Source organism: Nestor notabilis, unplaced genomic scaffold, assembly GCF_000696875.1.
Source record: "Nestor notabilis isolate BGI_N333 unplaced genomic scaffold, ASM69687v1 scaffold32196, whole genome shotgun sequence".
In the NCBI taxonomy this organism is placed as follows: domain Eukaryota; kingdom Metazoa; phylum Chordata; class Aves; order Psittaciformes; family Psittacidae; genus Nestor; species Nestor notabilis.
In genome coordinates, this window is record NW_009932937.1 from 1 (window position 1) to 26,401 (window position 26,401).

The 26,401-nt window shown below is 40.7% G+C and overlaps 2 protein-coding genes across 2 annotated transcripts in view; one reads left to right on the top strand and one right to left on the bottom strand.

The window, feature by feature from the left end:
- Nucleotides 1-726: 726 nt before the first annotated feature.
- NF1 (neurofibromin 1) overlaps nt 727-26,401 on the top strand; it is a gene marked incomplete at its 5' end in the record, with an annotated part of 50,699 nt that continues 25,024 nt past the window's right edge. The window contains 24 exons of the mRNA XM_010016629.1: nt 727-861; nt 1,412-1,525; nt 2,176-2,255; nt 3,598-3,721; nt 4,129-4,272; nt 4,721-4,967; nt 5,293-5,366; nt 5,481-5,564; nt 6,174-6,614; nt 7,046-7,185; nt 7,557-7,679; nt 8,082-8,165; nt 8,783-8,899; nt 9,477-9,658; nt 9,764-9,975; nt 10,592-10,753; nt 11,019-11,122; nt 11,978-12,113; nt 15,431-15,493; nt 17,405-17,563; nt 18,390-18,487; nt 18,615-18,761; nt 18,862-19,008; nt 19,334-19,444. Coding sequence (XP_010014931.1) covers nt 727-861; nt 1,412-1,525; nt 2,176-2,255; nt 3,598-3,721; nt 4,129-4,272; nt 4,721-4,967; nt 5,293-5,366; nt 5,481-5,564; nt 6,174-6,614; nt 7,046-7,185; nt 7,557-7,679; nt 8,082-8,165; nt 8,783-8,899; nt 9,477-9,658; nt 9,764-9,975; nt 10,592-10,753; nt 11,019-11,122; nt 11,978-12,113; nt 15,431-15,493; nt 17,405-17,563; nt 18,390-18,487; nt 18,615-18,761; nt 18,862-19,008; nt 19,334-19,444 — 3,428 coding nt within the window. The remainder of the gene's footprint in view (nt 862-1,411; nt 1,526-2,175; nt 2,256-3,597; nt 3,722-4,128; nt 4,273-4,720; nt 4,968-5,292; nt 5,367-5,480; nt 5,565-6,173; nt 6,615-7,045; nt 7,186-7,556; nt 7,680-8,081; nt 8,166-8,782; nt 8,900-9,476; nt 9,659-9,763; nt 9,976-10,591; nt 10,754-11,018; nt 11,123-11,977; nt 12,114-15,430; nt 15,494-17,404; nt 17,564-18,389; nt 18,488-18,614; nt 18,762-18,861; nt 19,009-19,333; nt 19,445-26,401) is intronic.
- Nucleotides 23,837-25,997, bottom strand: OMG (oligodendrocyte myelin glycoprotein). The gene is made up of 2 exons (XM_010016628.1): nt 25,897-25,997; nt 23,837-25,153 (listed from the first exon to the last, which is right to left on the bottom strand). The coding sequence occupies exon 2, from the start codon at nt 25,145-25,147 to the stop codon at nt 23,837-23,839; it is 1,311 nt and encodes a 436-aa protein (XP_010014930.1). The 5' UTR covers nt 25,148-25,153; nt 25,897-25,997.

Consider the following 26,401-nt stretch of genomic DNA (forward strand, 5'->3'; position numbering starts at 1 on the left):
ATATATATAGTATTTTTCACATACTTTAGCGTGCATCCAGATTATTTTGGGTTGAGATGAAGCAGTGGTAGAACATGATGTAGTTCACCCTGGAGTCAAACCAGAATACCTGATGTGAACTCTCAGCGCGTACCTTGTCTGTTCAAATGTCCTCCACGTAGGAAGGAAGTTGGCTGGTATGGAAGTAGTGCATTGGTTTTTCAGGTGAAGCTAGATTTATTTTACTGAAGCAATGCACTGTCTGCCTTGTGAAAACCAAAAGGTTCATTTTTCAGAGGTTCTAGAGATGAAAATGCTAAAATCCAGACTGATTATGTCAGAAAATAAAGAGAGTATTTTGCCTTTGGAAAAAAGTTCCCTCCCGTGTCATGTATTCAAACTCACTTGGAAACATTTACTTTTATTTCCTTCTTAGACCAGAGAAAATCCTTTTATCTTTTTGGTCCTTTTATCTATTTTTCTTTGGCCACAGTTTGTCTTATGCAAAACTTTTCTTATGCCCACATGCAGCTCACTAGAACAATTCTGAAGGAAACTGTAAAGATACTAAAGGGACAGTGTATGTAGATGTAAAAGGGGATTTTCAAGTAGAAAGCTGTGTGACTATAGATACTTTCAAAGTTCTTAATGAATTTCAAATTATAAAAGCAGTAAAGTTAAGATATCTGATTATAACTACTGTGTAGCCTACCTGACTGACAGTGACTGTGGTTTTCCTTCTGTCAGAGTCTTACATTTAAGGAGAAAATGACAAGCCTTAAATTTAAAGAAAAACCTACTGATCTGGAAACCAGAAGCTACAAGTTCTTGCTCTTATCCTTGGTAAAGCTGATCCATGCTGATCCAAAGCTGTTGCTGTGTGTAAGTATATTGTACTACTCATCCATAGTAAAATCTACTTTTGAAGCTACTAAATGAGTAAAAATGAAAAACACAAACTTAGGATACTTCCCTGCTCATTTTTTTTCTCAGATTTTAATGCTTCTGTGCTTTGAAAAGAAAAAGACAAAAACCAAAAAGAAGCTGAAAAAATGTTGCAGAATCAGAGCAGCACAAGGAAAGGGAGCATAAAGCTCTAACTCTGAAGGGGGGCAGGATAGGAGGGAATAGAAGACGACAACTAAAATAAGGGTTGTGGGGAAACTAGTCATCATGTCCCTGAGTAGACAGACAGATGTGTTAGATACTGTGTTTTTCTCAGGTCTGTTTATTGTTTAATTTAAAAATACTTCAATTCTGTCAAAGATCTGACGTGCACAGGGCTTAAACTGACATGGTCTCTTGAAGATCCAGAAATCCACCTGGTTAATTACAGGAATGCTGCTTTCATAAGAACTTCCATGTTAAAAAGTAACATGGTTGGTCATTAAAAAGTTTTACAACTTAACCTTTCTTTCCCTGTTGCTGTTAGAATCCAAGGAAGCAAGGGCCTGAGACACAGGGGAGCACGGCCGAGTTAATTACGGGCCTCGTGCAACTCGTGCCGCAGTCCAGCATGCCCGATATCGCACAAGAAGCCATGGAGGTAAGGGGGGCATGTCCTCTGTGCCAGGTGAGGAGTGCACAGGCAAATCAAGGCCTTTGCAGGAGCTCTGAAGTTCTGTGATTTGGACTTTGGTCTCTACTCATACTTTTCTAAATGTCTCCTGCACTAAAAACTCTACAGGAGGTGCCAGTTGCATTATCCTGCTGTCTTCAGATTCCTATTCTAGAGGGTGCACTATAGTGAATGTGCTTCATTGACACCTTGCATGCTTTAGGTTTTCACAGAAAGACTGAAAAAAGGGTTAACTATACCTATATGCTATTAAAGCTTTACATAAAGAGTTGAATTTTAGTAGGTAATTAAGGCTTTTTGTTAAACCTTCCTCAACAAGAATTGCCACAAATAGTGTCTGTATTCTACTACCTATCAATATATGAAATACATATTCTTGATAGTTTAATGGTAGAATTCAAGAATATTTCATGTATAAGAATAATCCTTTTCAGTGTGAAAGTATCTGTGGGAGTTCATGTTGGGTAGTAACATCCTAACAGTCATTTACAGGAGCTTAGAGATGGAAAAGTTCCTGCCATTATGTAGTTTGTACTGTTCAGTCTTGATTCTTTAGAAGGTTTCTTTAAGGTAAATTTCTACCTTTTAAGTGAAATTCTACTTTGTTTTGAGTTTAGGCCTTGCTAGTTCTTCACCAGTTAGACAGCATTGACTTGTGGAATCCTGATGCACCTATAGAGACATTCTGGGAAATTAGGTATGTAAGTTAACTTCTGTAAATTAGAGAATAGCTGGTTTGATTTGTCTTCTCTTTTGAAATAGCTGTGAGTGTTTTGGGAAAGCTCCGCAACATCAGCATGAGTCTGAAGTCAAAATTGTTATGTGTGTTCATGGAAAAGTTGTATCTTATTTGTACTGTATGAATTTAGCAAACATACAACAAGAAACATTCTGTTGGTTTCCGTAGTGACCCTTCAGCCTGATGTTAAGGTGTCCTAATGATTATTGGTTTGAAAAGTCAAACACTTTCCCCCCTCATTCTAGCGTTTACTACTTGTTTAAGTTCTGTTTTATCCTTTGGGGTCTGAGGGAGTTAATGCTGGTTCTGTAGGTGTGGATTTGCTAATGCTGACTCTGAAGCCCTCACCTAGAGAAGGCGGTAGTTTCCCTTGACCTCTGATCTCCATTTGTCTTTCCTTTGTATTTAAAGAACTTTAATTTGTTAAAGTTGTCTTTTTGTAACTTCACAGCAGCTGTAGCAGTTATTTCTTGGAGAATATAAAGGGAAATTAAATGCAAAAAAAAGTCAAAATTACCCAAAGTTTTGAACTCGGAATCTGGAAGCTCAATTCTCTGAGAATTGCATGAGCTGAATAATTAATAATACTTTGGTGATCTAAGCTGGGTTGGTGTTGGTATTTAAGCTAGAAGAAAAGGAACAACAGTCTAGGAGGAACTCTTAGAGCATCAGCAAATGGGCCTGCATGATTGCTGAGTGTGGCTCAAGGGGATTGTTATGGGATAGGTTTGGGGCTGAGCCCTATGTAGATGGGCAATAACTGAAACTCATGACACTAATTCCTAGCAGTAGGAATGAGTTTGTGCTGCTCGGGCTGGGGGAAAAACCCATTAAAATTGACACTAATTTGGACCCTTTGGCAGTTTTAACAGAGAGTGTGAGGCCTGAATGGATATGAAGAAGGAACATCCCTAGATGTGTTCCTTCCAGAACAGAGTTGAGACACGTTGTCAGAGCAGTGTAGGTAAACTTGTACTGCCACTGTCTGTGCTGTATCTGTTCTGGGGATAAATGGAGGATTCCGAAGCGGCAGCCCTGAAGTCCGGACTTCTGACAAGTACCCAAATTGCTTAACTTCCTCTAGGGAGCTGGAGAGGCAGCTGGGCGGTGGGAAGGGTCACAGGGGAGCTTCTCATTTAAGCTACACACCTATCTTCTATCTATTACACGTTGTAAAAGATGATGCTAGTATGTGTATAGGATATTCGTGCTAATTGCCTCTTTCTATGTAATACGTAGTAATATCTTCAAGTGTTGTTGCTAGATGATAAAGCTAATGCTGAATTTCATTTTGCTGCAGTTCACAAATGCTTTTTTATATCTGCAAGAAACTAACTAGTCATCAGATGCTGAGCAGTACAGAAATCCTCAAATGGCTGCGGGAGATTCTCATCTGTAGGAACAAATTCCTTCTAAAAAACAAAGTAAGGAAATGTTAACATTTATCTGTCTCAGTTCCTGCTTTTCTGATCAATACAAGATGTACAGAATAAAATGTACAACACTCCTGAGCTTGGCTTCTTTAGACTTAATTACATCTAAATTGTCATGATGTTAGCATGTATTCTGTAGAGGAAACCCAAGAAGCCTGTAGGGCTTTCAGGAGGCAAAGGCATCATTTTGTGCTTACCTCAAGGTGATGGTTTTTTGAAGACAACTCTCCAGATAATTTTTTAGGGGGAGATATCATTGTGAGATACATTAATATGGGTAACTTCGTAAATCCGTGAGAACACCAGTGTGAAAAGTGGATGTTGAAGAGCTTTTCCTTCCTGAAATCTATCCCAAAAATCTGTTGATTTCTTCTTCTTTTTCTTCCTGCTCTTCACAGCAGTCAGACAGGAGTTCCTGCCACTTCCTCTTCCTTTATGATGTCTCTGGAGGTGGAACTAGTCAAATTTCTCTTGACCATGAAGAGATGATACGCTGTACTCCAGGAGCTACCCTCAGGAAAGGGAAGGGGAATTCTTCCATGGTAAGTAATATATGATAATAATTCTTTTTTAACACTTGGGCAGAATACCCTGTGTGCAGTACTGTGAACGATCACAAAATCAAGCGTCTGATAAAGTATACCCTTTGACACACAAGCTTCTCAAGCCTAGTTTTACTGCTAGTTCTAGCTGAAGAAAAAAATGAAGAGGATATTTAGCACATCTTTTCATGAGCAAAAATGGTAATTTTGTTTTTTAAAGTGCTCTTTTCCAGTAGATTTTCCAAAGTGCATGGTTATCCTTATGAAAGGAGCAGGTTCTTAGCCACTTTATTCATGCAACAGCATATAAGAGCTTTGATCTTGTTTAGGATTGCTTGTTCGTACTAGAATAGAAGCAGTTTTAAAGACCTTGGAGAAGGCTGGATTTCAGTCACGTTGCCATATTCACAAGCAGTATTACCAAATCCTGAATTCTCTGTTTCCCAAGGAAAGCTCAGCAGGCTGCAGCGGAACTCCCATCTGTCGCCAAGCCCAAACAAAGTTGGAAGTTGCCTTGTACATGTTCTTGTGGAGCCCGGACATCGAGGCAGTGCTCGTCGCAATGTCCTGTTTCCGGCACCTCTGTGAGGAGGCAGATATCAGATGTGGGGTAGATGAAGTCTCTGTGCATAATTTTTTGCCAAACTACAATACTTTCATGGAGTTCGCATCTGTTAGCAATATGATGTCAACAGGTAAGAATCATGGGCCAGTGGAATACCTTTGTACCTGTATAATGAGGCTGTTGTTTGTGGTTTAGCTTTAAACAGGTTGAGACTCTTGATCTGATTGATGCTTCTGTTTTCATTGCAATATCTTAATTGTTGGAGTTGCTTGAAAGAGTAGGGAACTTGGGTGACTGAGTTCATGAGGACTTTAACGTGTAACAAGAAGAATCCTTTTCTGAACACCCTAAGGGGATATCTTCTTCTGTTAATATAGTAATTACTTTCAAAGTCTCATATATGATGGAGGTGGATTTTCAGAAGTCTTGGTTAAATGTTCTGTGTCCCTTTGCAGGGAGAGCAGCTCTTCAGAAGAGAGTGATGGCGTTACTGAGGCGCATTGAGCACCCGACTGCAGGCAACACAGAGGTAAACCTTCCTCTGAATTCATGTACTCTTTGCATATATTTTTGAAAACAGAAAATACTGTTGCTACAAGTGGTCTTGAAGTTAAATCTTGACACAATCTTGATCTTATTTTAGGCCTGGGAGGATACACATGCAAAATGGGAACAAGCTACAAAACTAATCCTGAACTATCCAAAGACCAAAATGGAAGATGGGCAGGTGACTATGAATTTTTCCATAGGTTCAACCCTTAGAAATTCACAGTAACTCTTTAAGCTTGCTTATTGTAATGAATTGGATTTTAGTCTGGAAGATGAGCTTTGTAGGCAGACTTAAACTCCATGAAAGTATTCCAGAATAATAATGGTAGTCAGTTGTTGGCTGTACTTACCAAGAGACCAAAAAGTAATTTGACTTGAGTTGCTGTAAGGGAGGTGGAGGCTGAGCTTAATAATAAAAATTAAAAAGATATCAAAAAAAAGCAAAGCATAGTGAAAACTCTGGAATACTGCTACAGGAATGATGAAATCCCTTTGACTGGAGGGTTTTAAATAGGCCACTGTCTATCATGATTTAAATACATTTTAACCTGGTGCAGAGCAAGGCATTGATTAGGCAGCCCCTTCAGTCCCTTTCTTTGTCAGCTTCTCTGTAAGCAGTGCCTCTGTGTGGATCTCTGTTCTGCTGTCACAGTAAAGGCAAATCTGAGAAATTCTTGAAGCTGGAGTTGTAAATGCAGGATGTGTTATGGAATACTTTAAACTTCTGCTATCTCTCCGTCGGTTTTAATGAATTGAAGAGATTCCATCTCCAGCCATTCTCTTCCAGGTTACTGAAAGTCTTCATAAGACAATCGTGAAGAGGCGAATGTCACATGTTAGTGGGGGAGGCTCCATAGACTTGTCTGACACAGACTCTCTTCAGGAGTGGATCAACATGACAGGGTTCCTATGTGCCCTGGGAGGAGTGTGCCTGCAGCACCGCAGCAATGCAGGACTGGCCACCTACAGCCCCCCCATGGGCCCAGTCAACGAGCGCAAGGGCTCCATGATATCCATGGTGTCCACTGAGGGAAACACAGAGACTCCTGTCAGCAAGTTCATTGATCGGTTGTTGACTCTGATGGTCTGTAACCACGAGAAAGTGGGACTTCAGATACGGACTAACATTAAAGATCTGGTGGGTTTGGAGCTGAGTCCAGCACTTTATCCAATGCTGTTTAACAAACTGAAGAATACCATCAGCAAGTTTTTTGATTCTCAAGGACAGGTAAAGTGTTGGTTTATTCCTTCTCATTTGTGTCATAATAAATAGCATCAGTCTTGTCTTTCACTTAGGTAATTGACATTGAAACCTGTTGGTGTTTTGTACAAAAGACCTGCAAGCGTTGGGATTGAATTTTGCAGCATGCATTAATAATTGTTGTATTTGTGATTCCAGGCTATGTTTAACATGGAGTAATTGAAAACATTCTTGAATTCTTAGTGAACTCTGAGTACAGAATCTGTGAGTGTTCTCAGAGTCATTACAACTGGTAGTATTGACATTCTTCATCTTGACACGTATTGGAATTCTTTTGGCTAGGTGGTAACTAGAAAAATGCTTGTACATGAGATTTTTGAAATGCTGCAGTATATTTAATACCCTTTATTATTTGTGCGTGTGTGTAAAGAACTGAGACCAGCATTTTCTTCCTGTAGGTTTTGTTAACTGAGACCAATACCCAATTTGTAGAGCAAACTATTGCTATAATGAAGAATTTGCTTGACAATCACACAGAAGGGAGCTCAGAACACCTTGGACAAGCTAGTATTGAGACAATGATGCTAAATCTGGTTAGGTAAGAAATCCTGTCGACCTTTGTGTACAAAGTAATTCTTGTAAGCATTCCTGGTTTCCTTTCTGTACAATGGTGGCAGTGGTTAAAAACCAGCTGAAGGGCAGATTTCTGTCCAGTCTTACATGAACAGAAAACTTCTTTGGCCAAAAGAAATTTGTTACTTGTCTTCAGTTGATACATAGGGCCTGGTTTTCTTGGGGTGGGAGGTTATAAAGGTAGCCCAAACACTTGGTAAGTGATTATGCATATCTGCTGGGTCAGCCAGGTTGTAGTTTCCAGCATGGAGCTGAAGAGATTTAGCAGCAATTTGGGCCTTGGAGTGTGAAGTAGCATTAAATATTTAATTAATCTTTCTGCCTTTTTTTCTCCAGGTACGTGCGTGTGCTTGGAAATCTGGTACATGCAATTCAAATCAAAACTAAGCTCTGTCAGTTAGTAGAAGTAATGATGGAAAGGAGAGATGACCTTTCCTTTTGCCAAGAAATGAAATTTAGGTAGGTATTGCATTACGTACCTTCTAGGACAGTGTAATGTGGACAAGTGTAATTTTGTTTGGTTATAGGTTTGAAAAAATAAACCAAAAGCATTCTCACCTATTCCTGGTATAGGTTTGGTACCCCTGTCTCTGGCTGCAGAATAATTTAGAGCCTGGTGCTGTGTTAAAACATTATTTTAATGGTGGGGATACTAAACACATGTAAAAATGTGAGACACAGACTGGGCTGTTACTTGGTATAATAAAATCAGTTCATCTTCAGTGTGTGGTGGTTCAGTTTACACTGGATTTGTGATAATAAGAATGATGCCAACAGTAGCAAGAGTATTTGAGGGAAGGGCTGTTTAAAAACAAGACCAAACCTCCTCCAAATCTAAAGCAGTGTATCTATATGTAACAGGAACAAAATGGTCGAGTATTTGACAGACTGGGTTATGGGAACATCTAATCAAGCAACAGATGAGGATGTGAAATGCTTGACAAGGTAAGAAAGAATACACTTAAACTGTTTCTAACATTGCTGACAGTGTTCCAGGTGGCATTTCATATCCACAGATGAGCTGTCTCGTGTGCTCTGCCTTCAGAGGTAGTAATTTTAAAGAAAAGAAAGAACCTGATACTTAAATTTTGGAGAGCATCAGCAGAATTATATCTAGTGCCTAGTCTTAACTAAGGTTTTTATGGTTCTGTTTGATTATTTAACTATTGAGTTAATTTAATTCCTTTTAATACCCTTTCTGATTTAGCATTAGGACTGAAGACTTTATTAAGCTACATCATCATATGATGCACTCTGAACAAAATCATCAAACACAATAGTGTTGAATTTGTACTTAACTGGGGTTTTTTTCGGTGCCAAGTTTGGTTTGCAGTTGCTGTCCTTAGGAGACACATTGCTTGAACCTGTACCACAAAAATCTAATGGCTGTTTTCCCGACAGACAGAACTTTACTAGAATAACTTTATTCTTAGAGATTCTTTTCACCTGGAGTTAGATATCTAAGGAAAAGGGACTTGGTGCTGGACGGGGAAATTATCAAGGGGGAGGAGAGACTAATTCTGCTGAACTGATTCACAGCTTCTTGTAATTCCCTTTTTCAGAGATTTGGACCAAGCGAGCATGGAAGCAGTGGTCTCCCTCCTTGCTGGGCTTCCACTACAGCCTGAAGAAGGAGATGGTGTTGAGCTGATGGAAGCAAAATCTCAGTTATTTCTTAAGTAAATAGTATTTCTTAAGTAAATACTTATTTGTTAAGTAAACAGGCTTTGAACTGTTTTTTTATACAATGACCTGAAGTACATGTACCACATGACACTTACTGCAAGCTGTGGTTTTTCTTATAGCAGAGATCATTTTGTTATCCAAATAGGCATTACCTCCTATATGTCCCATCTTACAAATCTCTGCCTCCTAGGTTTATGCAAACAAGTTCATTTAGAAAAGAAAATGATAAAATGTGGTTTGTTTCTGCATAATGCAGGTGTATGCTTAATTCCTGGAGGGACTACTTGCTTTTGTGTTCTATTTTTATGGTGAAACTGAAAATCTCTTACCAGACATCTGTTTGTAAAGGCACACCTGTGAAGTTCTCTTGCTTGGTTTGAGAACATTTGCATACAAATGTTAGGACAGTGCTTTTTGGTGGGTACCTCACATCTGAAAGTTTGGACTGGACAAGAAAGATGACTTAGGAGATTTTTGGGGAGGCTGGTTTGTATTTGCTCCTGTATGCACATCATTTCAGACAGTTGCCTTTGCAGAATCTGTTTTACTTACTCAGCTTTTTTTCTTTAGGTATTTCACGCTGTTCATGAACCTTCTCAATGACTGCAGTGAAGTTGAAGATGAAAGTGCACAGACAGGAGGCAGGAAACGCGGGATGTCTCGCAGACTGGCCTCGCTCCGGCACTGCACTGTCCTTGCTATGTCCAACTTACTCAATGCAAATGTGGACAGTGGTCTTATGCACTCAATAGGTAAAGTAGTTACAGATAACTGTGTATAAATGAATACATAATGAAGACATTAGTATTTCATTTATTTTTACATCTTCCTTAGTAGTTCTGGGTTTTTTTGATCAGGCTTGGGCTATCATAAAGACCTCCAAACAAGAGCTACGTTTATGGAAGTCCTCACCAAAATTCTGCAGCAGGGAACAGAATTTGATACCTTAGCAGAAACAGTGCTAGCAGATCGGTTTGAGAGATTGGTGGAGTTGGTTACAATGATGGGTGATCAGGGGGAGCTTCCTATTGCTATGGCTTTAGCCAATGTGGTGCCTTGTTCTCAGTGGGTAAGTTGATTCACACATTTTATTTCCTACATTTTTTAAAATATTAAGACTTGATATCAAAGATAGTGCAAATATTAAGTGTGTAACACCAGTCTGCTGAAGAGATCAGACCTACCATTCATTACAGACAGCCTTTCTTTAGACGTGTACTGAATCTAATTGTCAGATCTTGATTATAAGCTGCATTTTTATAGTGAACTTCTAGTTAATGCCTAGGAATAATTTATACACAGTTATTATAATAAATGCATCTGTTTGGGCTGGGTATTTATTACAGATTGAGTGTGCTGTAATGCAGACAAACAGAACTGTATTTGCTCCTCTAGATATTAGCAAGATGAATTGGGCTTTGTTATGCAGCAGAGTAACTGCTTATCTATCTGGGCAAACCATTATGAATTTGCATGACTGGATATCATGAGGCAGATTTTTAGACAAGCAATAGCATAGGAGAGATTTACAGAGAGATTGTGCTTAGTGTGATGCTTACATGCGAGACTCCGTTGCAAATGTAATGCTTTAGTACAAACTGCGCAGTGTTTTTGTCTTAGTTCTTTGTTTTGTACTTGCCCTGGCTCGCTGCTAGTCTGATCAACATCTCGCTGCTTCTTTTAAGGATGAGCTAGCTCGTGTCCTGGTCACACTCTTTGATTCCCGGCACTTGCTCTACCAGCTCCTCTGGAATATGTTTTCAAAGGAAGTGGAGCTAGCAGATTCCATGCAGACACTCTTCCGAGGAAACAGCTTAGCCAGTAAAATAATGACTTTCTGTTTTAAGGTAAGTTATCAAATCTTCCTCCTGCTACAGATCACTTCAGTAACAGGAAAAGTTTAGCAATATAAAAATACAAACCGACCACTGTATAAATTGGTCAGTTCTGTTTCAGAAGGGAAACTACAATATAGAAACACCAATTTAACAGAAAACTGGCTTAGGCCAAAGCAAATCAAGTGTTTTCAGACTCTTTTAACACAGAATTTTGGAGTGTTCCTGTGAATTGTGATGTTAACCTGGCACCCATTTGGATTTTCTTTCTATACAGGTGTATGGTGCTACATATCTGCAGAAGCTTTTGGAGCCTTTATTAAGAACTGTGATCACATCCTCTGAGTGGCAGCATGTTAGCTTTGAGGTGGATCCAACAAGGTTTGAGATTCAAGGGGGGGAGCAGATGTTTTTGTAGAGCATGATTCCCAGTCATTGGAAATATAATAGGATTCCTTTTTCCTCATTGCAAATACTTTTCTCATACTTTCAAACTCTTCCCCTCCTCACTTTACCAGACACATAATTGTATCTGCAATCCTTGTACCCAGAGCTGGCCAGCATAGTGGGATGAGTTTTGCTGCATGTCCTCTAAACCCTGAGAGGGTAAGGAAGATAGAGAGCTCTTGCAGGGCTGCTTCTACTTGCTACTTCATACTTTTATGTAGGCTACTAATATGGGGATTTCCTGCAGTACCAGAAAGCATCTGCTTTAAGTCATTGAGTTAATTACAGAAGCAAGATGGAATGCATGCATGTTGTGTGTCGTGTTTTTGCTTTAATTCCTCTTCTGCCACTTCAAGACTTAGATTCAGCAGCTGTTGCTCTGTTGCTTTGAATTAGCTCTTAGAAAAACTTCAAGTATTTGTCTTTTAAGTAGCTTACCAAAATCAAGGCCTTCTATTAACAGTTAACTCTCAAGTATCTGTGTCTACTTCAACAGTTTCTTTCAGAGAAACCAGCATCAAACAGATAATGCACTTATCAGTTGGGATTATGAATGCATGTCTTCATACGGAACAGTGTGAGAGAATCCCACTTACAGCTGCCTGGTTATTACTGAGTTTTAAATGACCTCATGTTTGTAACTCACATGGTTTAAAATACTGATGGAAACTTGTGTGTGAAAGATCATAAAGATTCCTGTTTACCCTGGGAAATAAGTTACTACCAAACATAAGTACAGCTTGTACCACTGATTTGATTGCTGGCCACACATGTGTGGGTCTGTTTCAGGCTGGAGCCCACAGAGAGCCTCGAGGAGAACCAGAGGAGTCTCTTGCAAATGACAGAAAAGTTTTTTCATGCCATCATTAACTCTTCTTCTGAGTTCCCACCGCAGCTCCGCAGCGTGTGCCATTGTTTGTACCAGGTATGCTGGCACTGGGTGCCTGCCCAGCCCCTGGGCTTTACTCTTGTAGTTGTAGCAGTTTGGAGCTTGGGCCAGTACTGGGTGCATTGTGGCATTGTTAAAGAGTGTTTTCAGATGTTTGTTAAATAACAGGGATCTAAACATAGGGACTGAGGTGTTCCGAGGCAAATATGAGAACAAGAACCTGAAAGAGACAGATCAATGTATTTGTAGAATTCTTTTAATGAGGCAGGTATCAGAGACTGACTTCTGCTTGTGACTAAAGCTTCAGTCCTGCCACATAAATCTTGGGAAGTTACCAAGCTGGGACCACCCTCTTCTTGCATGTTTCTGGCACTATTTATGAGTGATGCTTACAGAGAAGAAGCCCTCCCGAGTGATGCTCAGTCCTCTGTAGAGTAAGTTCTTCTGCCCACCTCTCGTTCAGGTAGCCGCATCCTCTGGCCTCCATTCCTGATTCCTCTGCTCTGTCTTGCTCCTGCTGCTCCCCGTAGGAGCGCAGGAGCCGGTTGCTGAGTCCAGGACACTTCAGGTCTGTCTGCTCTTTGTGTGTTTCTGGCGGATTTAGCCGCTTCTAAACATGCCAGCGGGGGATACTCCTGCTGCCCTCAGGGCTCGTAGGAAGCACAATTTCCAGTCCTGTTGGAGGGCTTTCAGAGCAGAGCTGTGCATGGCAGAGTGTGTGAGCTGTGGTCTCACTTAAGTGGTCTGAAGAGCTGCTTTTGGCCTTTCAGCCATGGTGTGTATCTCAGGCCTGAGGTGCCGCAAGGAAAAGAGATTTTCGGAGCTGTGTGGACTGATTATGAGCAGTAACAATTTCCACCCAGGGCAGTCTGGTTGTGTTCTTACAGTGAAGCTCTAATAATAAATACAACTGCTGTGATTCTCAGAACTTGCAAGTGAGAAACAGTGAATTGTGTGTGGTGACTGTCGTGGACCTTGGGTTGTTACGAGCTGTTGGAATGAATTGGGGGTGCAAGTGATGTGCCCAATGTAACTTGTCTAAATGGCTTCTAAAGTCATCAGTTTCTCTTCCTGATGGTGGTTGTACCCAGGTTGGTGTGGGGTGATTTTGGTTTCTTAGGATTTACTTGGGTTTGGGGATTTTTAAACTGGGAAATGAGGGGTGAAGTTGGTTTCCTTCGAGTTCCAGTGGCCACAGTCTCACAGACCTTGCCTGGGAATATATTTGAGTGTTACTGAAGATGTCACACATGACCTTGGGTGTTGCTTCTGTTATTTGATGCTACCTTATCCCAACGTCTTTTCCTAGAATTGCTTTTATATGCTGGTACTGGGATGTATCAGCCTTATTTCCATTTCAGGGATACATTGCTAGAAATTCCATCTGTGCAAACCATTTGTGATTCCTACATGAAATGGGATTTCTAAAATGTATTCACCAGTGGCCCTGCCAGAGGTTCTCCTATGGAAGCACATCAAGCTGTTTGCTTTACTTTTTGTTGGTAACAAGGGTAGTTTGTTCCTGAAAGAGATGGTTTACTGGTAAATATACAAGTGGTATTAACTGATACTCCACTTCAGCGTATACTGCTATTTCTAGGAACAGCTATATTTGTATACAAATAGTGTAGCAGTTAATTCTGTGCTTTCAAATTCCAGAGTTTTGAAGAGTCTGACCTTTATCTGAAAGAAAGTACAATTGAAATCTGATTTTTTTTTTGTGGGTATTAATCTATTTTTAACCTTAAGAACCAAATAATAGGTGATTTTAATAAGGTAACTTCAATTTTATAAAGTGAACGTGTTCCATCCCAAGCAATAGTGTAAGTCTAAATAAGACTGAATTTTGTGGTGTGTTTTACACTTAGATTATTAAAGTAAATGTGTGTGTTCTGTAAATGGTTTGTAGCTAATTTTAATCAGTGTAGCAACAGTATGGAAATGGTTCGTTCAGTTGGATATTGGGTCTACACTGGGTGTTTCCATTACCAGAAGAGGGCCCTGTTTTCATCTGGGAACATCATGTAATAGTTACTGTGACAGATGTGCCCTGGCTTGTTCTGAGGTAACGTATGTTCAGGAGAGTTACGTGGTCCTGAACAAGCCTGATCCCAGTAACTCATACAAAGAATTTGTGCTGGATGCTTCATAGAACCTACACAAACAGACGTGATATTTCTTAACAGAGGGAAATCCTACTTGCTTCCAGTGCGGTAGCTGATGGATAGAGAATGGATCTGACTGCTCAGCTAGCTCTGTAGAGCTTGCACTAAGTCAGAAATTTGGCAGAGGCACCAGTAGTTAAATATTAATAGGTCCTGCACAAATCAGAACTGCTTAAGTGTAGCTGGGTTAGCAGCAGCAGAGCTGTCCTTGGCTGGCTTTCACCCCCCAACCCCCTTTTCTTGTTACTCTGTTACATTCTAAAGTTGTAGAAATTCTCTTCCAGTTCCATTCCATGTGATATTCTAAAGGTGATTTGAACTGTTGCTCTCAAACTGCTCACTATGGCTAGCTGTCTATTGATAGAGGTGTTGCTTGCTTAGGGACGCTCAGGGATGCTAATTCACCGTTACAGCTGCTAGGGAGGATGTGGGATCAGGCACAGAGGCCAGAATGTACCTCTGTGCAGGGGAGCAGTGCCCAGGGCTGGTGTTCTATAGCTTTACTCAAACCCTGGTGGGAAATAATGAGAGAATGTGATGCTTCTTGGTGGGTCCCTTTGCATTTAAATGCAATGCAGAACTAAGCCCCAGTGAATCGGTCAGATACCTTGATTTGGAAATCTGTACTAAATTAATGTAGCCCCGCTGGCTTTTTTCTTCCTTTTTCCACAGAGTGTTTTGTGGCAGTGTTTAGCTATCAAAGTAGTAATAACCGTGACGATTCAGATCTCACTAAATTGAAGGACACACAGAGAAACATTGGGAAGATTTAAAACTCTAAATTTATTTTAAAAGTAATATGTATTTCAAAGGTATAATGCTTTACTATTTTTCCTATTAAAACTATTTGGGGATGGTGAAATACATTTGAAAGCTGAATATACCATTTAATGCCCAATATCGTGTACCATGAGCACATGAATGTGGTTTGACGTTTAATCTAGCCAGAAATAGTAGAAATGATTGAAACGCAACATTTGCTTGTTTTGTATTTAGTGCTTTGTAAATAAGATGTAATAAAGTTGTGGAATAAAAACTCCATCATCAGTCTTTAGTTTATATATTTCATTTTCTGTTGGTTATGTTTGTTACATTTTACTGTGTAATTTACGTACAAGTCAACATTGGTTTTTTGTTGCTGTATGTAGTTGGTGCTGTGACTTGTTTGTGCTCATCTCTGTTCTGTAGGCAACTTGCCACTCTCTACTGAATAAAGCTACCGTAAAAGAAAAAAAGGAAAACAAAAAATCAGTAAGTTTGGAGACCTTTTTCTTAGCCATTTCTTTCAAAGCACAACGGAAACCTTTTGCTGTTTGTTCAAAACATCTTCACTTCAGTCTATTTGACCTCACTGTAAAATCATTCTACTAATTCTGGCACAAAATAGCTTTCATTTCAATTAACACTGGAATTAAGTTACATTTAAAATATTCTCTGTGTGCCTATTTGAGTAAACAAGAGACGTTTTAACATTCCTGAGTTTAATACTCTGGTTCTTCTGCCCTTGCCACCATCTTCAAGTTACAAAAAATGCGGAAGAAAAATGTTCTCTTTGGTTTGGGGGAAAATCTGAGCCTGCTTTAACACTCTGGCAGATAACTTGACTCCAGCTTGCTTCCCAGGGGAAGAACAAGTAATGCATATGGATTACTGAAAAGGAAAGAGCCTTAAATGTCTTGTTTCTGATACATTTTCTTTTGTTTGCCTTGTGACTGAGCAATAAAATTCAGCGCTTGTATTTATTCACAGAGAAAAGCAGATTTCCCAGGATCAGAACCTTGCTGGTTTAAAGAGTTTAGGTACAGAGATAGTGATAGTGGTGTCATTAAAAGATAAGACTTAGCTTTTGACAGTGACCTCAAAATATAAAGTATGAATAAAACAGAGGCAGAATGGAAATTTAGACTTTTATTAAATGCTGCCTTATATTGTGCTGTAACTGAGCAGAAGAGTAACCATGTTTAAATGCAAAATCTGTGTGCAGACTAGTATTTGACAAGAGAATATACTCAGTAATTGCGTCACAAGGTAACTGAATGAAGTTCCTATGGAACCAAAGCGATTCTTGATACATAATGCATATACTAATGCCTTTACCTGTTTTAAGAAGCATGATTTGAGATTGCACTAGTTACGTGTTGAAGTGTTTCAGTAAAATTGGATTTGGGTTTTTTTTGTCTTAAACAATATAACCTAAACTACGAAGCTTGCTAATTTTGTTCTGTGAAAGGTAGAATCTGTCTTGTTTTGCTTAACTGTTGTTACTCGTAAGTAAATATACATATAGACGTTGAGTCTTTATGGAACCACATGTAGTAGATTTAAGAACTTTATTTTTATCAGGGAGCTTATCTTTAACTTTCCAAAGTCAAATGAAAGATATCTAAGACAATAGACCATCCTCTTAGTAATACGTATTTGATTTCCTAAAAAGAAAGGAGATTTCTCTTTGCTATCTAGGAAGAAAAGTAGTCTGAAAATGTTGTAAGAAAAGAACAGTATTTTAAATCTGTAGTTGTTCTTTCAAATTCCTACTAGGTGACAGTGTATGCATAGGCAGAGTGGAACACTGGCCATGCAGTTCTGGCTCAATCTCTTTCCTCCTTTGGCAAATCTGTTGAGATGTGATGGTTCTGAAGAGTATTTCTACAAAGATCTCCCTCCCCAACATTTAAAATTCCTCCTGAAACTTACAGCATGGGTCTAACTGCTGGAGAGGCTCTTGCTTCAATACTGAAATTATAAATACACAAAGAAAAGACCCACTAATGTAAAAAAGAATTATCTGTATTTGATGGGAAGACTGTGCAGCCTGAGTATGAGCACACAGCATTTGTCTGCTGCACTGTCAGTGGCAGGGTCCTGGAGTTAAGGGTCTGTAACTCTGAAATACACCTTATCTTTGTCCAGTACCTATTGCAGCAGTTTCACCCTAGCAAGGAGGATGAGTGAAAGCTGCAGTAAAGCCATTTAGTGCCCCATCGCCCCGATCCGACTGTCCTGTGATCCAGACCTGTCGAGGCAGGAGAGTCCTGCACAAGTGTACTGAGCTCGGTCCATGTGGGAAGAGTGCTAAAAGGTGGATTAGACGCGGGGCTTTTCTCAGCTGGCTTTCCCTTTTCCTGGATGCAGAAACATTGTTTATCATTCTCAACTCCCTAGGTGGTTAGTCAGCGGTTCCCTCAGAACAGCATCGGAGCGGTCGGAAGCGCCATGTTCCTCCGGTTCATCAACCCTGCCATCGTCTCCCCTTACGAGGCAGGGATTTTAGATAAAAAGCCTCCACCGAGAATTGAAAGGGGATTGAAACTGATGTCAAAGGTGAATCAACGGATAGTTTTACTTGCCCGTATTGTTCTTCCTGGTTAAGTTCTGCTCTTTGATGAGTACGAGACAACGTAGGAAAACCTGTTGTTTGCAGCAACCACCCAGTTCATTTAAAGTGCATTGTTCGTACTGAGGTTATAGCTGGTGGTGGTAATGTTGCAGCTCGCAGCAGTGAGGGTGTGGGGAACAGTCTGTATGGAAAAAACTGCTTTGCCAAAATGATGTGTAAGGTACCAGAATGCCTTCTGCTCCCCACTGGAGCTCTCACCTTGTTTCAAATCAGAAACCAATGGTACCTGGAGCACAGCGAGAATAATAGCAGCCAGATATCGGTTAAGTTCATACTGGTGGCAAGGAAGTTATTTTTTCCTATCTTTAACCTCATCTGGTGGAGTTTCCTGTAAAAGTTTTAGGAAAGGTGTAATGGTGGAGTACAAATGCTGTGGCCTGTGCATATCATCCATTCAAATGTTGAGAAGTTACAGTTGTCTTTAAATGGGCCTTGCTTGTGCGTGTCTGCACCATTTCCAGAAGAAATAGTTAACATACAATAAACAGTGGCTTTGAAAGGTGATTTATTTTCCTGGTCTACACCCAAATAAGGTGTTTGAACCAGGGAAGTAAATTTCTAGTATTTTAATAGTATGTGAAAGAAAATATTTTGCAAGTGAACATGTTTTGAGTTACTTGGCTTATTGCTCTTTGGTTTTTGTCCTGAGGTCTCACACCAAGTTAAAATGAGTATTTCTGACAGTGAAGTTGCACTGACTTCCACAACAGTTAATACATTAAACCTCTTTACCATCTTTTTATGATGTAGATACTTCAGAGTATTGCCAACCATGTCCTGTTTACAAAAGAAGAACATATGCGGCCTTTTAATGATTTTGTAAAAAGCAATTTTGATGCAGCACGAAGGTAAGGCCTTGGGGAACCTGCACAGAGAGTGTTGGGTGTGATGTTCTTACAGCCTTTGAATTGACATCGAGTCTTGTTGGCAGATTTCCCTTCCATGCCTGTGTTTATTGCTGGTTTTGAACTCTAGGTTCTTCCTTGATATTGCATCTGATTGCCCAGCGAGTGACACTGTCAATCACAGCCTGTCTTTCATCAGCGACGGCAACGTGCTGGCTTTGCACCGGCTGCTGTGGAACAACCAGGAGAAAATTGGCCAGTACCTTTCCAGCAACAGGTGAGACTTCACACACATGGTGAAGGGAGTCGCTGATGGGAAGCAGTTGTGGATGTGTCTGTGAATATAGAAGGACTTTTAAGTAAGATGCTGTTTCTAGGGACCACAAGGCTGTTGGAAGACGACCTTTTGACAAGATGGCGACTCTTCTTGCCTACCTTGGTCCTCCTGAGCACAAACCTGTGGCAGACACCCACTGGTCCAGTTTAAATCTCACAAGTTCCAAATTTGAAGAGTTTATGACAAGGTAATGAAATTGTCGTGGAGGGAACACACGTGGTGGGTGTCTGGGCTTTAGCATGGAAGGCAATATGAGTAGTTATTAAGGCTGCAGCTTTTGTTTTGAAGGGGAACTTAAAAGGGTCTGCAGATACCCTTTAGGTTTCTGAGTAGATTTCAATTTCAAGGATTAAATAGACAAGTGGAGACAGCATTAATGCTTGTGATTTAATGAAGCTTCAGGATTGTGTGAACTTCAAGATGCAAATAAAGAGGGTTTGGAATTTCTTCTTTTGTATGGTTGTTTTTTACAATGCTGTTGCTGAAGCTGGTGTCAATGTGTTGCTTTTCAGGCACCAGGTACATGAAAAAGAGGAGTTCAAAGCACTGAAAACATTAAATATTTTCTACCAAGCTGGGACATCGAAAGCCGGCAATCCTGTCTTCTACTACATTGCTCGGCGGTAAGGAACCTTCCACCTTCCTTGTCTGAAAGAAACGTGTAAAGTCAAAGTATCCAGTGTGTATAAGAAAGGGGCCCCAACTTGGTGACAAACAAGATCTGAAAATAGCTGGTTTGTCACATTTTGGTGACAATATGATTTCTGCATTGGCCGAGTACGCTACACAATACCAAGTGCAGGTGAATCTGCTTTTCATAATCATGCATAAGGGCTGTTGGTGATGAGAACTATGAGGTTTTGTGAACGATATCTTCATGCCCTTCACTTACAAATAATTCACCTTCTTTGGTTTGCATCCTTATCTGAGATAGCGTGAGACCATTGGCATCATGAAATGCTGATTGGGATTTGGGTGTGCGATATTCCTTGGAAAAAGGTGCCAGCTCAGTGGGTGACTGTTTGTACACAGATGCTTGCGAGTAAACCTTTCCAAGTCTGGGCAAGCCACTAATGGGCCCTAATAAAGCCAGTGTATAGATGATAAAGGAGGATGCCACTTGTTTATCATGTCACTAACTGCTGAGTGCAACTACAGTAATCACAGTGTTGTTCTGTTATGGGTGTACATTGAAATTTGGCTGTGAAACACGTCCAGAAGAGAATTTGCCTGTTGAGACAATATGTGTAAAATTGGAAAAGGAGAACATAAAATACCAAGGACTGCAAAGTACTTTTTAATTATCGGTTTACTAGAGCTGATCACACACTGAGATAGCACAGCTTTGGAAAAAAGTGATAAACAACTATTTCATCTTCTGACTTGCCCAGAATAAGTTATTTCATCTTCATCTTTGGTGCTTTGTCATCTTTCCTGCTAAGAGGGATGTGGCCAAGTGATGCCTATTTGTGGTGTTTGTCTTATGGTTCTGAGCCTGATGTCATGTTTAAAGGTGTGAAATGTGGAAGGACTGTGGATGGCAGCTGCCAGCGTGTTTGAGGGCTTGCAGCCGGCTGGGGTTTTTTGGTGAGGGGTTTTTTGGGGGTTGATTGAGATCTTGTTGCTAGGACATTGTTGAGTCATTTCACTGATCTTTCTGGATCAGTTTATACCCTTCTTGTGCTGTGAAATTTAATTCCTTCTGTCATTTTTCTTCACGTTTTGTTTCCTGGGCAACAACCAGGCTTCTGGAGCCGGTGCTCTTCTGGCTTTCATCTCCACACTGTTACAAAATGATCGATAAATATTGATCCTGAAGTACTGCCATCGAGTTTTAAAGCTGATCCCCAGCTAATTAATAGGAACCAAACCCCTGAGTTACTGCTTCAGACCGCAGCAATTTTAACCTTTCAGAAGCAGCACGCTGCTGTTGCACAGTGTGCTAGACCTTTTCTGGGGGCTTTGAACGTTGTGCAGAAACGCTAAATGGGTCTTTTGGAAAGAGGAATGTCGCTGGGAATAGACGATTTGGTATTTAGCGTGGAGTGACTGACCTGTGTGTGTAAAACCCGGTGCCACCAGGTTCACATCTGTGCCCATCGGTTTCGTTTCAGTTTGACTGCACAGTTGCCAAGCAACAAGTGCACGACTCCCACGATTCCCAGCCCACTCCCTGCGCCGTTATCACCTCATTTGTATTCCAGAAAAATACAAGGAAACCCAATTTGCCGTCTGCTTGGTTGAAAACAGTCTCAGTAAGAGCCCTGCTGCCTGCACTGACCCCAGGCAAGGTTTGGGTAGAGGGTATAGCCCTGGACTTGGGAATGCCATCTTACTGTGAAACCCATCTGCAGCTGGTTTGTATCCTAGCTTCCCAATCCTGTGTATTTGGAAAAACCCACAACCCCATTTGCATTTCCAGCTTTTGACCAGCATGCTCAAGACTTCGAAGTCATCCAGTTTGGGGACTCAATTTGCCACAGGCAACGTCTGGAAAACAATATTTTTTATAGAGTTCACTAAATCCTCTCATTATGGGTGAAACATTCATAGAGCATTTAAAGCTGACTCCATGCAGGTTTTTTTGCATGCAGTAGAATTTGGTGTCCTGTATCACATTGTTCAGCAAAGACACGTGGAGTATTTGATGTCATTTCCTCAACTCGAGGCAGCTGAGTCACAGCACCTCATTTTGTGATGTCTGTCCTACCTTGCGAGCAAAGCTGCTCTAAACTGAGTGGGATGGAACCATATGGATGGGATAATTCTAGGAAATACCTAGTTCTGAACACAGTAAGTAGGTTGATGCTGTTTGTAGCCAGTCGGTACTTGGCAAATACTTTGTCCAGAGAGGGTGGCAGGCAGTGATGGTTTCTGAATCCTGATCCCAGTTAGTGGAATTTATCAGTTCAGGTCAGATAATTTAACCTGAGGAAAATAGATGGAACTTGTGCAAGTGAGCAGCTCTCTTGCACTGCTGGTGGCCACTTGTGCTGGCCGTGGGAGGTACCATGTACAAGCTGCTTGTGGTGTAGGTTGTCTCAACTTTGGCTTGGGTAACTAGTTCTTATCTAATTAAAATACAGATGAAATGTCAGACTTTGGGGGTTTTGAAGTTTTCTGTTGTATTAAACATTGAGAGTCATTTCTGAGAGGGAGAAAGAGCTGCCTTTTTCTGGTGGATAGACATGCTTTAGGAGTTCACAGGTTCTAGAGGGTAGGAAGGGAAAGGGTAGACCATTTCTTATCTCATCAGCTTACTAATAAACAATACTAGGGACACATCAGTATCCAAATAATATAATTTGATTTAACCACAATTTCCCCCCATAAGGAATGAAGATTGAGCCTAATGTCTGCCTGAGATGGGTTTGTATAATAAACCAGTACCTGTTCAGGGATACTGCCACGCTTATGTGGAAAGAAGCACTGTCACTAATTAACTTCAATACAAACGTAACTTTATTTTTACTGAAATGCCAATGAAATAACTGTACAAATTCATTGTGTAACATTTACTGTTAGAAATTAAAACACATTTCTGGTTATAGAAATACTGTTCACAATTGGAAAGTTGTGATTTCTCTGATACCAGTGGCTGTAAGTGGTCTACAGCCCTCACTGACACCCAGCAGGAAAGGTAGAGGACTCCAGCGTCAGTAGTGAGGTTTTCTGGGTTTTGCAGCACCTTCATGCTACAATAACTGGAAATTAAATGGCCTGAAATGAATGGAAAACATTGTATAAAGATTTGTGATTTTAGGTGAATAATACTTTTTTCAATGAACTTGTTCTTCAGTTTTCATTTCATGCTGTTAGCAAAACTTCATCTGTAGCATATCAGGTACCTTTGCCACATAATTTATATTATTTTCCTAGAGTGGGCAGGACCATGCGTGCAACTATTTCTACTCGCTGGTGGTGCAGGTGCCAAGGAGAATAGCGTTCATGCTCCCCCTTGGAAAGCAAGGGGTTGGCATGTTCAAGGCCATGGACTGAGTTCAGTTCTTGCTCAAAGATTCCAGGGTTGTTTCAGTGACAACTAATCACTTCATTGAATTGTTACATGACTTGTATTAGAAATTGGCTGAGATTTCATTTTACTGATCAGAAAGTAGTAGTTTGATTTGTGATATTCTTCTAAGCATAATACGTTAACGTTTCAGACCTTTGGATAAAGTTCATTAAGCTGTGTAGGTAACTCCTTGCTGTTGGAGTGTCATGGCATTGAACATCTTGTGTTTTCCTCTACTTTTATCTTTTCTCTTTAAATACGGAAAGTGAGAAATAACTTGCCTGCAGCCTCTAAGTCAAGACAGAGCAAAAAGAGGTATCAGCCCCTATCATTTTTCCCATGCTTAGTTAGACCATGTTGCCTCTCAGTTTACACCCTCTTAGCAGACATCATGGCATTGTCATATTTAATTCCTAAATTCAGAACTGTTGTTCTTCACATTTAAAATATGCTAATACATATGAAGCAAACATAGATACACATGCTAGCAGGTTTTCTCAGGAATAGCTTCTGGTTAGTGGAACAGCAGGTTTAGTGCCTTTATTTTTCCCTTCCTTTTGCATGTCGTCATAACTTACAGAGAGTCTGTGCTGCTATATTACAGGAGTTGCTCACTGGCAAGTCAAGCAAGACAATGCAGATATGATACAGGCCTTCTGTTTTTTCCAGTTGTTTAATGACAAAATCATACATGAAATCAGTACTTAAAATTCTGATGGTTTATTCTGTGCAAGTAAAATTAAAAATTTAAATACAAAATAAGCACATCTTTAAAACCAAAACATGAGTTAGTTGCACTCAATTAAGACATATTAAAATGAGTAGCAGCTTAGTATCAAGACATTAGTGTGCACTTCTTCGATTAAGAACTGTTATTTTCTCTAGATCAGAGTCAGGACCTTGAATTTCTTGTGTTCTGATCCATCATTTCAGCTGGAAGTCTGAACTCCAGCTATGTATCCCAGGAGCAAACTCAGTAATTCTCACAAGACACAAGCCCTTAGTCAATAAACACGGCCACTGCACTAAGCATCACGACACAGAGCAGATACATCTCACGGATACTTGCTTGGGAGGGCACGTGAGTATTCAAAACATTTGTAGTGGCTTCCTCCTTCCTTAAGGTAGCAGTTGTGCTTTGAGGCATTTTGGAGTAGTTTGTTGGCATTCCGCTGGTGATGCTTAAAGTCAGAGGAGTTGTGGAGGATCCCATGGGAGGCGTCAGGCTGGAGTTCACCTCAGCTGAATCTCTGATGTAGATGGTGTGTGTGGCTGCTGCTTCTTGAGAGCTGACCTTCCTCGTTGTCAGGTCTTCTGGGTAGAGGAGCAGTGGTCGGTCCGTGCTCGTGAACACTACGGTTGGGCTTAAGGTTGCCAAGGTAGTGACTTCCTCAGCTTTAAACTGTTTATGCACTTTTGTCATTTGGGTTGCCCCTGGAGAAGCAGCTTTGTCTGCTGCCTTCATCCCTTGGATCATGGAGCTGGAGTCTGTCCCCATGGGAGCTGCTGAAGTCGGTGGGGCATCCACCCAGAGCACAGAGTGATTGGCACAGGGAGCCCCGACCACGCTGGCCGCGGTTCCCTGCACCCATCTGAGCAAATAAGGGATGTTTTGTTTGTCACTGCAGGACCATGGGTTGTTATATAGTGTAACCACTTGGAGCTGAAAGAGCTGGTCAAAAGCTTTGTCAGGAATGTACGTGAACTTGTTGTTGTGCAGGTAGAGGCTTGTGAGGTGCTGTAGTCTCACCAGTGTTCCTGGAAGTATCTGGGACAAGAAGTTGTTGGATAGATCCACGGTCTCTATGTTGTAGGGCATATTGGTTGGAACTGTCCACAGTTTGTTGCTACTGAGATTGAGAAACTTGAGGCTGCTCAGAGTGTTGTTGATCAGAACAGCTCTTTCCACCATATTCCTGGAAACATCAAGCACTCTGAGATTCCACTGGTAAGCTGTATCAAGTTTCTGAAGAACTTTAATGTTGTTGTTTATGGCATATAATTCCCATAAGGACTTGGGTAGGTGAGCAGGAACATTCTTGAGCCAATTATTTGAAATATCAAGGGTCCTCAAATTGGTGAATCTCGTTAGCTGATGGTCGAGATCTACAAACTGGTTAAAGGACAGATTTAAATAGGTGATGTTGTCCTGAAGTCCCTGTGGCAGCACAGTTAAGTTTCTGCCTGAACAGTCCACATTCCTGTCGTTTCCTGAGCATGTACAGTTAGAAGGACAGATACCCCAAACAGTGGGTGTGAAAAACAGAAGGACCAGCAGACAGGTAGATGTATTCAGTATCTGATATTCCATTGTTGCCTGAAAATAAATATACCAAAATGACACCCTTTAAATCCATGTAGATATATTTTATTTCTTGTTAAGGGCTGTCTCTGCAATGGCCACTTGCAGGAGAAATTAAGTAAAAACATCAAAAACCCCTTTGTGGCATGGTCCTTTTTAGAATTGTTCAAGAGAGACTTTACAAAGCATCCCTTCATAGACTGTCATGTTGTCTGGCAGAATGAGACTTGTTTTTTCATCTCCCTTTCCCCCTCAATCTCAAATGAGGGCTTTCTTCCGAAAATGCAAGTCTCTTCCAAACGTTATACAATGTCTGCTTCTTGTTTTTAGTGATTTCAAGCCTATATTATGTTTGGAATAATGTGTTCTTTTATACAGGATGAAAAAATGGCTGTCAACTGGATCTGCTTTACAAATCTCTGCAGTAATGTAGCATCCCCCCCATACATGCATCCTGTTTGCTTAAGTAGAATTGGTTAGAAATACATCTTAAATTGTTCGGAATTCAGTCTGAAACCCCAATTCCATGCTCAGGCTAACATGCATGTTGTTGTTTTTCCTTTTTATCTTGTTAATGACATTCTCAAAGCTGGTAACACATGTTTGGAAGCTGAATTAATGTTAGTAAGAAATCTCTGACACTGCAGCAAATTTCTGGTGCAAGCATCTATCATCAACTGAGAATTTCGCTCTTATTCCAGCTCGGGTTCTGGAGCAGGTTTTTGTGATTAAAGACAGAAAAAAAAGCCCCAACTTACCGTGATCCTTCTGCAATATCAGCACATCGTTCCTGTGAAAGATGGGAGCTTAGAGGTCGCCTTGTTCTGGAGAGTAGCTCCAGTTGCTGCCTGGGTTGTGCCTCTTCAGCTGCATCGTATTGCTGCTGGCCGGGCTCTGCAACCACCTGATCTGCTCGACACGGGGACTGCAGCGCTGGCGCTGACTCTCTTCAGTGCAAAGGGAGCATGTTCAGCAGCACAGTTGGGGTTTATAATTCCAGTTAGTTAACTTCTCCATCTCTGTATTTTATGCTGCGTTAATGCCTCACAGCTCAACGTGTGAGATCCCTGCACAAACAGCACCGAGTGCAGTTCCTGTCGGCTGCTTCAGATCCAGCTCTGATTCCGTTTGACTGTTCCTATTTAAGAAGTCACGTTGTGATCTTTCTTTACCTTCCATTAACCCCTCTTCCTGTAACAAGGGTTAGTGTTAATTTAGGCTCCCTGCCTTAAGCTTTTTTTTGATGCTGCTCTGCCAGAGTAT